Below are 9,065 nucleotides of genomic sequence, written 5' to 3'. Positions count from 1 at the left end.
CAATCCCGCTGGCCGGGATCCACTGGGAAAGCCTGGAGGCAGGGGGGGGGCTGCATGGGGCGCTCTGGGCAGTGCCACCCCGGCCGGGCTATAAATGCCCATCGCGCTCCGGCTGCAGCACCCCGGTTCCTCACCACTGCCCGACCTGCACCCGCTCCGACCCCGGTGAGTCTCCGCTCCCCCTCCTTGCGTGTCACTCCTCATGCAGCTCTGCTCTCCAGCTGCAACTCACCCCGAAACGCCTCCCCGAGAAGCACCGGGGTCTCCGCCACCCCTCCAGAGGTCCTCTGCAGCACCCCACCAGGTCCTCCGCAGCATAGTGGACCGATTTGGGCAGGGTGGTGGGGAGGGATCCTCATTGCCTGGATGGACCCCGTTGCCTGTCCTGACCCCATCCCTGGTGCTCTGCCCTCCAGGCGTGCAGAAAGCTGGCGATGGCGTGTCCCCTGGAGCAGGCGCTGGCCGTGATGGTCACCACCTTCCACAAGTACTCGGGGAAGGAAGGGGACAAGTACAAGCTCAGCAAGGCGGAGCTCAAGGAGCTGCTGAACAAGGAGCTGCCCATCTTCGGGAGCGTGAGTGGCTGTGGGGGGCACATCCCTCGGAGGCGGTGGCGTGGGGGCAGGAGCAAACCAGCCTGGGGTCTTTCAACGTAGCAGGGTGAAAACTGGGGTGGTCTCTGAATTTCCCCAAAGTTGGGCGATACGACGCGCTGAGACCTCGTTCTCTAGGGGGAGAAGGAAGGACGAGGCCAGGAGGACCTGAGCCGGAGTGTGCGCAGACCGAGAGGAAACTTGGCTGCCTTATACCCACAGAAATATCCTGATTGGCAAAAAAAAAAAAATAAAAGCATGCTCCGATTTCTTTTTTTTTTTTTTTCCCCCTCCTTTTTTTTTTAACCCTCACTTCCCCTTCTGGCTTGTGGTTTAAACTTGGGGTGGGGGAGGAGAAATTTTTTTAGCCAAACTCCTTCATGACCGAGAGGTGTATTTGCTGTCGCCGTGCCAGCACGCCCCAGCCCACAGGTATGCCACTTGCATTGCTAAAGGCCACCTCCTTCCAAAGGCGAGGAGAAAACCCTCCTTCAAGGTAGAGGGAGGGCAGCCCAGGCTTTTTACACCCTTCCTTGTGTGCAGCAGGGCTGGATGGAGAAGCACCTCGCTCCTCCGTGCGCCCCCAAAACCCCTTACCCCCACCGCCCTCTTCCCCCCTCGCAGAAGCAAATGGATGAGGGGGAGTTCAAGAGGCTCATGAACGACCTGGACCACAACAAGGACAGCGAGGTGGACTTCAAGGAGTACGCCTGCTTCCTGGCCTGCATCACCATGGGCTTCAACGAGTTCTTCAAGGATGGCCCCACCAAGCAGCCCCGCAAGAAGTGACCCCCCCACCACCACCCGCAACATCGCCACCGGGCGTTCAATAAAAGCTTTTTCCAAAGCCTCGGTGTGCATCAGCAGGTTTTTGTGTGCCGTAGGTTAGCGGGCAGCCGGGTGACTCACGCTTTCCTCCCGCTCCGTGGGATTTTCCACGGCGCGACTCAGCCCCGGGAGGCATTTTTTATTTTTTTTTTTTTTTAATTATTATTTTTTAAAAGCCTGAGCTAAACAGCTCAGCGCCGCCTCCGAGCAACACACTGGGACATCCCCCATCCTTGCTGGCTGGGGGAAGAGATTCAGTGCATATTTAGCTCAAAACATATGAGTTTTCCTGAACAAACAAGCTGCCCTGGGCAACGTGTTGGGTTTGGGGAGGGAAAACTGGTCTGGAGGAACCGGGCATCCAGATGCAAGGTCAAAATCCAGAGCGTGACCCAAGTCCCCACAGAGAAGAGCTGTTTCTGAGCAGCTGGAGGAGACCCTTACCCCCCTTGGGATGCAGATGAGCCCGTGCTGGGGTACCCCATTGGAGAAGGTCCTGGGTCTACCATGGCACCATGGGGCTGCAGCCAAAGCATTTTCCTGAGCACATCAGCTTGTGATACCGGCTGGGAAATACGGGGCTCACCACCCCCCTTCCACCTCCCCATAGCCACAGCAGTTCCCGGCAGGTCTGGGCTCGTTCGCAGAATGTGCTACAGCTGCTCCCCAGCTTTTCCCAACGGCCACAAACCCCAGAGAAACCACCCCCAGATTCAAAAAGTCCTTACAAAGCCTCTGCATCATAGTGGGGTGGGGCAGAGCCTGTCCCCAAGACCCCCTCCCTACCCCCAGTCCTTCCAGCATCTCCAAATTTTGCTCTGCCCCTTCCCAGACTCTTTATAAAGTGTCCCCCCAGGAGCTTCTGCCCCCTCCCAGTAATTTACACCAGTTTGCACTTGTTAACAGGGAGATGAGGTTCAGGTGTGGGGGCGTTTTTTTTTCCAAAACGGTCTTTTGAGAACCCCCGTGACCTGGGGAGATGCCGTGCGGTGTTTGGTGGGGTTTTGCATCCCGCTGGGCATCGGGGTACCCCGGAGCTGGCAGCGGGGTGTCATCCCCTGTTTGTTCTCACTCTGGTCCCCGCGGCAGCGGGTGCCGTTGTCCCGAGGGGACTCAGCCGGGCTCGGGGATGCTCGGGGTGTTTGTCAGCCCACGGACCCCCACAGGAGGGGGTTGCAAACTGCCGGCTCCAGGCTTTCCCCTGCAGCTCCCTGACACGTGCTCGGGACACGCAGACACCAAAATAGTGCTCTCCGTTACACAACGGGGCATTGTGACGCACTGCCCTGGCAGTTAGCAAACAGAAATTGCTTGGAGTCGAGTTAAAAACAGAAAAAAAAAAAACCCAACAAAAACCCCAAAAAACCCTCAGCCAAAGCTCAGCATGACAACAAAGCGATGGACAAACCCCCGCCCAGACGTTCCCCCCGGGAATGCTGCCAAAACCCCCGTGGCGCTGCATCTCGCCCCACGCTGGCTAAGCCTGGGAATTATGTTTATCAGAAAGCAGGGATCTGGTTTTCCTCAGCACTGCAATACAAGCCTACTGGTTTAAAATTCCATCTCTCATACAAGCACCAATAAATAAGACCAAGCTCTTGCCAAAACACAGAGAGAGAGAACCACTTCCTACAGGACTGGCAAAGTCTATGAAATGCAGATCTGTAAGTAAATCATCTCAATGCAGTCACAGGCCTGCACCCAGCAGAATAATTCAATACAAATTCTTCAGTGATTTATTCACCATGAGCAAAAACCCTCTGCTTTGCAATAAACACAGGCTGGAGCACTCATGTAAGCCCTGTGATGAGAAGTTCCAGGGGTGGAGGGGAAAGTCCCTCCAACTGCAGATGAAAAGTGTTGTCCTAGCATCAAGCGCTAACATTCAGTCCATTTAATGGACATATGACATGATACAAAAGCTCATTCATAAATAAACTGGGGTCGTGACGGGTAACAAGATCACAGACACTGGAATGGGGAAAGAATTATAATGATGGAGAAAGCATTCCTTTCTCAACAGCTAGGACTCTGCTCCAGGGTCCCACCTGCTTCTGGCTCCCTCCATGAAACTCTCTGCTGTTAAAACTGGCACAAAGGACAACATCAAGGCTGAGTGGATGCTGGCATAGCACTTCCTGCTCTACCTAGTGCTTTAATGACGACGAACTGTAAGCTGAACGTACCCCATGTTGGGACTGAATCTTTGTTGAAGAATTTCTTGGAACTATAAAAAGATGTTGTACTCAAAGTGCAAAAGGGTCATAGCAAGAAGATACGCTCAGATTATTGCCTCAGGCGCATTCTCAGCAGAGGTTTGGAAAGGAGCTAGATGGACTACTGCCAAAGTTACTAGTAGAGCTGATGGGCATTTTTCTACTTAATGCTCTGTTTGTTTGATTACAACACTTTCCCAGGCTTAAAACTGTTTTTTTTTCCTAAGCACAACACTCTAAACACACTGATCACCAATACACAAAAAGAAAGTAAGTTCTCTCCTCCCTCAACAGGAATTGGAACACCGAAAACTGAGGAGCACCCCACTCGCACACAGTGAAGAAAAGGGACTACCAAGAAACAAATTAATGGGTAAACCTGAAACATGCTCGGTTTCCACTGAAAAGGCATTTCTGTTAAGTAAGGAATCAAACTGTCAGGTAGAGAAAAGCTCTTGATTGTAATAGTGTACAGACCCCGTGCTGTAAGTGATATCTTACTCAGAAGGTAGACAAACACACTGGGACATCCCCCATCCTTGCTGGCTGGGGGAAGAGATTCAGTGCATATTTAGCTCAAAACATATGAGTTTTCCTGAACAAACAAGCTGCCCTGGGCAACGTGTTGGGTTTGGGGAGGGAAAACTGGTCTGGAGGAACCGGGCATCCAGATGCAAGGTCAAAATCCAGAGCGTGACCCAAGTCCCCGCAGAGAAGAGCTGTTTCTGAGCAGCTGGAGGAGACCCTTACCCCCCTTGGGATGCAGATGAGCCCGTGCTGGGGTACCCCATTGGAGAAGGTCCTGGGTCTACCATGGCACCATGGGGCTGCAGCCAAAGCATTTTCCTGAGCACATCAGCTTGTGATACCGGCTGGGAAATACGGGGCTCACCACCCCCCTTCCACCTCCCCATAGCCACAGCAGTTCCCGGCAGGTCTGGGCTCGTTCGCAGAATGTGCTACAGCTGCTCCCCAGCTTTTCCCAACGGCCACAAACCCCAGAGAAACCACCCCCAGATTCAAAAAGTCCTTACAAAGCCTCTGCATCATAGTGGGGCGGGGCAGAGCCTGTCCCCAAGACCCCCTCCCTACTCCCAGTCCTTCCAGCATCTCCAAATTTTGCTCTGCCCCTTCCCAGACTCTTTATAAAGTGTCCCCCCAGGAGCTTCTGCCCCCTCCCAGTAATTTACACCAGTTTGCACTTGTTAACAGGGAGATGAGGTTCAGGTGTGGGGGCGTTTTTTTTTCCAAAACGGTCTTTTGAGAACCCCCGTGACCTGGGGAGATGCCGTGCGGTGTTTGGTGGGGTTTTGCATCCCGCTGGGCATCGGGGTACCCCGGAGCTGGCAGCGGGGTGTCATCCCCTGTTTTTTCTCACTCTGGTCCCCGCGGCAGCGGGTGCCATTGTCCCGAGGGGGCTCAGCCGGGCTCGGGGATGCTCGGGGTGTTTGTCAGCCCACGGACCCCCACAGGAGGGGGTTGCAAACTGCCGGCTCCAGGCTTTCCCCTGCAGCTCCCTGACACGTGCTCGGGACACGCAGACACCAAAATAGTGCTCTCCGTTACACAACGGGGCATTGTGACGCACTGCCCTGGCAGTTAGCAAACAGAAATTGCTTGGAGTCGAGTTAAAAACAGAAAAAAAAAAAACCCAACAAAAACCCCAAAAAACCCTCAGCCAAAGCTCAGCATGACAACAAAGCGATGGACAAACCCCCGCCCAGACGTTCCCCCCGGGAATGCTGCCAAAACCCCCGTGGCGCTGCATCTCGCCCCACGCTGGCTAAGCCTGGGAATTATGTTTATCAGAAAGCAGGGATCTGCGCCCCCCCCCGCCGCTCCCCTTCCTTCACCCCTTCTCCACGGGGGTTCTCCTCCACCGGGTTCTCCCCCACCAGGTTCTCCCCATCCAGCCCTGGGGGGGAAGTGAGGCAGGAAACACCATATTTTGCTCTTTCTAACCCAAACCAGCCCCCTTGGCAGCGCAGGAGAAGGATGGGGGGGGCTGGGGCTGCTCCTGAGGTTTTTTTTCTCTTCCTTTGCCAACCAATGTCCCGGAGAAGCGCCGGATCAGCATTGGTGCCTTCCCGTTGGGGGAGCGAGGGAGGTGTCCCAGGCGGGGCTATAAATGCCTGGGCCTGACGCCGGCTCGCCTCCTGCCTTCCCCAGTCCTCCACTGGTTCATTTGAGCTGTCGGTGAGTTGTTTTTGGTTTTTTGTTGTTTTTTTTTTTTTTTCCCCCCCTTCCAATCGCCTCACCCCGTTCCCCCCTCGCCCTGCCAGCCCTCCAGATGCCCTCCAGATGTTGACCCATCCCACAGCAGGGTCCCCCCTATAGGGTTTTTCCCCTGGGGCTGAGCACGAGGGTCCCACCATAGTGAGATGAGCTCAAAAGTGGCATTTCAACTTTAGCAGGGGTGGGGGGGCTGGAAAAACATGGGTGCCCTTTCCCTGCCCAGCTTGTGCTGGAGGGGGCTGCCACCTCCCCCCTTCCATGTTGTCCCCTCTGGCATGGCTTTTTTGGAGGTTGCTCAGCCCGGCTGCTAATGGGAGGGTGAAATTAGGGAGGAAAGGGTGATGCATCCTGGTGTGTGCTCAGGAGCGGGCCACCGGGGCAACCTGGTGGGCTGGGGGGCACCGTTGTCCCCCTGGTGTGGGGGTGTCTGTGGACACCGAACTCTTGCTGTCATCTGCTTGTGCCTCCAGGCTTGTTGGCATCCCCCATGGCGTGTCCCCTGGAGCAGGCGCTGGCCGTGATGGTCGCCACCTTCCACAAATACTCAGGAAAGGAGGGGGACAAGTACAAGCTCAGCAAGGTGGAGCTCAAGGAGCTGCTCATGAAGGAGCTGCCCAGCTTCAGCGTAAGTGGAGGGCAGCGGGTGCCACGTCCCGTGGGCAACGCTGGGGCTCGGGGATGTCACCCTTGATGAAAAACTCCATTTTAACCCCCCTCCTCTTGCCCCTGGGCAGAATCAAACCAGCGAGGCCAGCTTACAGCAGCTCATGTGCCACCTGGACAGCAACAGTGACAGCGAGGTGGATTTCCAAGAGTACGTGACCTTCCTGGCTTGCATGGCCATGATGTGCAACGACTTCTTCCAGGACTGCCCCGACAAGATGCCACGCAAGAAGTGAGCGTGGGGCACCGGCCCCGGGCTGCATCGCCGCTGCCCCCCATGACCCTCCCGCCGTCTTCGTGATGCTCTTTCAATAAAGGTTATTTTAAAGGAAGTCTTCTGCATGCTTTGCCGCGGGGGTTTCTTGCCCCGGAGACTTGTGTGCCGCCGCATTGGGTAAGATCCTGTATCCCTTCCGTGTGTGCACGCAGCAGGTACTGGATAACGAGGGAGGGCAAGGGCGCTTCCGAGCTGGAGTTTGCTCTGCCGCAGCGTGCGGAGCCCTCGTGAACCGCCCGCGGCGCTGATCCCCGCCGGCCACGTTAGCGTGAGTCAGCGGCAGCGCCCTGCCCTGCAGCCCCGATAACTTCTCGGTGGCGGCCGGGCAAGGCGAGGCAGGAACTTTCGCAGGGATTAATACCTCCGACCAGCACCGTGCTAACAATTAACACCTCTTTTATTTCTCTTTTAGCCATAATTATTAAGCTTACACAGGGTCATCCCCTGTACCCCCCCACCTGCTGCCCCGTGGGGCAGGACCTGCCGCCTTGGGAAGTCACCCAGGGCCCTTCTCCCTTCCCCACCCCAAACAAATCCTTGGGGAGCAGTGTTTTGGTTGCGTTCCTGCTTGGGGTGGGTTTATGGCGGGCACAGGAGTGACCTCCCCCCCACACCCAGCCAGCCCCCCCCGGGCCACCGCCGTGGGAGGATTCAGCCCATGGCTATAAATACGAGGAGCCGCAGCCACAGCCCTCCCTTCCCCGCACCAGCGCCTATCCCGCTCTCCTCTGTAATTCTCCATTTCCTCCTTCCGATCCCCTTTCCCCCCCCTCCCCGCTGAACATCTGTGCCCAACCTGGGCTTGCGTGCCGGGCTCCAGATGTGTAGCATCCCCCTTCCAGATGTGGACATCTCCCCCCTTCTCCTCGGCTCCACTGGGAGCCGGACCTCCATCAGTCACCTCAGGGCTACTCCCAGCGGCACCGGCAAGCGGAGATGCCACGAAGGCTTCGCTTCGTCCAGCCCCGTCTTTGCCCCCCACCCCGGATCCCATTTCCGCCAGCCCTGGGGCTGCGTGCGGAGGCGGACGGGCGCCATGTTTGGGCTGCACCCTGTGAGTCACCCTGTGGTCACTGGCCCCAACCGATGCAACACCCCCGGGCGACATGACGATGGGGATGCAGGGAAGCCCCCTGCCCGCTCGGTCCTGGGGTCCCCTGGGGGTCCTGCGGGTACCAGGGTGAGCTGGAGGGATGCAGACCATCCCCCTAGGTGGAGTGGGAGCGATGCTCTGTGTGGTCCCCACTCCCCTCCCCAGGGCTGGACCAGCTCCTGGCCATTGGCTGAGCTACGTCCATGAGCTCCCCCTCCTCCAGGACTGGACCTGGACCATAATAAAGACGAGGAAGTGAATTTCTAGGAGGACGTCACCTCCCGGAGGACCCTGGCCATGATTTGCCTCAATTTGCTGAAGGAACGCAAAATGTAGAGCTGGGCCAGCAGGAGGGGCGAGGGGCACCAGGGGCGTTTTGAGGTCCTTTTGTAAGGACCTTTTGTAAAGTTTTTTTGTAATTGTCTCTTATAAAGATTTGTTGCTGTGTGCCTGGCCATATTTGAACCTTAAATAAATTAAAACCTCACGGACAGCTCTTTTTTTTTTCTCTTGCTGGGAGTGGGCAGGAGGGACTTGGCGAGGGGCTGCACCCGGTGCTTGTGTCCCCACAGACGGGTCCTGTCGGGTGCTGGTGATGCTCTGCCTGTCCTCCTGCCCAGGATCCCCACCCAAGCCCTGCACCCTCGGCTCTGCAAGGGCTGGTTTGCCGGGAGAACTGGGCTTGAAGCCCATCCTCCTGCTCCCCCAAGTGGAGGGCATTGGGCTCGTTCCATGGACCTCAGCTTCTGGGATCCAATGCTCACTTGAGCATCAATATTAGGAAAAAAAAATAAATGTATCTTCATCTCTCTGGACTCAGTGGAACACTCAAGAGCGCAACTGCACTGCACTTGCATCCCAGATGCAGGTGAAAGGACACCCCCCCCTACAAGCCCTTGGCCCTTTTTATGCCTGATCTGTGAATATTTGGAGCTGATGCTCTTCACAGGCATCCCAGCCTGCCTGCATCCCTCCCCACCCCTGTCACCGCCCCGCCGCTGTGCCCTCAGGGCCGTACCGGCTCCATCCCTGCGGCACCAATGCTCCCAGCCCCACGGCTGCACTCAACCACGCAGCAGATACCAACACCCCACGGCGGCTCTTGCACCGGAGCGTGGGCTGCCACGGCACGGCAGCCGGGGCCCGAGGCCGGGGGTGTG

The 9,065-nt window shown here is 56.8% G+C and overlaps 2 protein-coding genes across 2 annotated transcripts; both read left to right on the top strand.

The window, feature by feature from the left end:
- The first annotated feature begins 434 nt into the window (after positions 1-434).
- On the top strand, positions 435-1,382 carry LOC104291223 (protein S100-A4-like). Its single transcript, XM_009890427.1, has 2 exons — positions 435-575; positions 1,218-1,382. The coding sequence occupies exons 1-2, from the start codon at positions 435-437 to the stop codon at positions 1,380-1,382; spliced, it is 306 nt and encodes a 101-aa protein (XP_009888729.1).
- Positions 1,383-6,359: 4,977 nt separating this feature from the next.
- LOC104291224 (protein S100-A4-like) lies at positions 6,360-6,771 on the top strand. Its single transcript, XM_009890428.1, has 2 exons — positions 6,360-6,497; positions 6,607-6,771. Exons 1-2 carry the CDS (start codon positions 6,360-6,362, stop codon positions 6,769-6,771), a joined length of 303 nt encoding a protein of 100 aa, XP_009888730.1.
- Positions 6,772-9,065: the final 2,294 nt, after the last annotated feature.

The sequence above is a fragment of the Charadrius vociferus genome, unplaced genomic scaffold, assembly GCF_000708025.1.
Source record: "Charadrius vociferus isolate BGI_N301 unplaced genomic scaffold, ASM70802v2 scaffold698, whole genome shotgun sequence".
NCBI classification, from domain to species: domain Eukaryota; kingdom Metazoa; phylum Chordata; class Aves; order Charadriiformes; family Charadriidae; genus Charadrius; species Charadrius vociferus.
The sequence above is the reverse complement of the archived record's forward strand: the minus strand, read 5'-3'. Positions and strand labels throughout refer to the sequence as shown.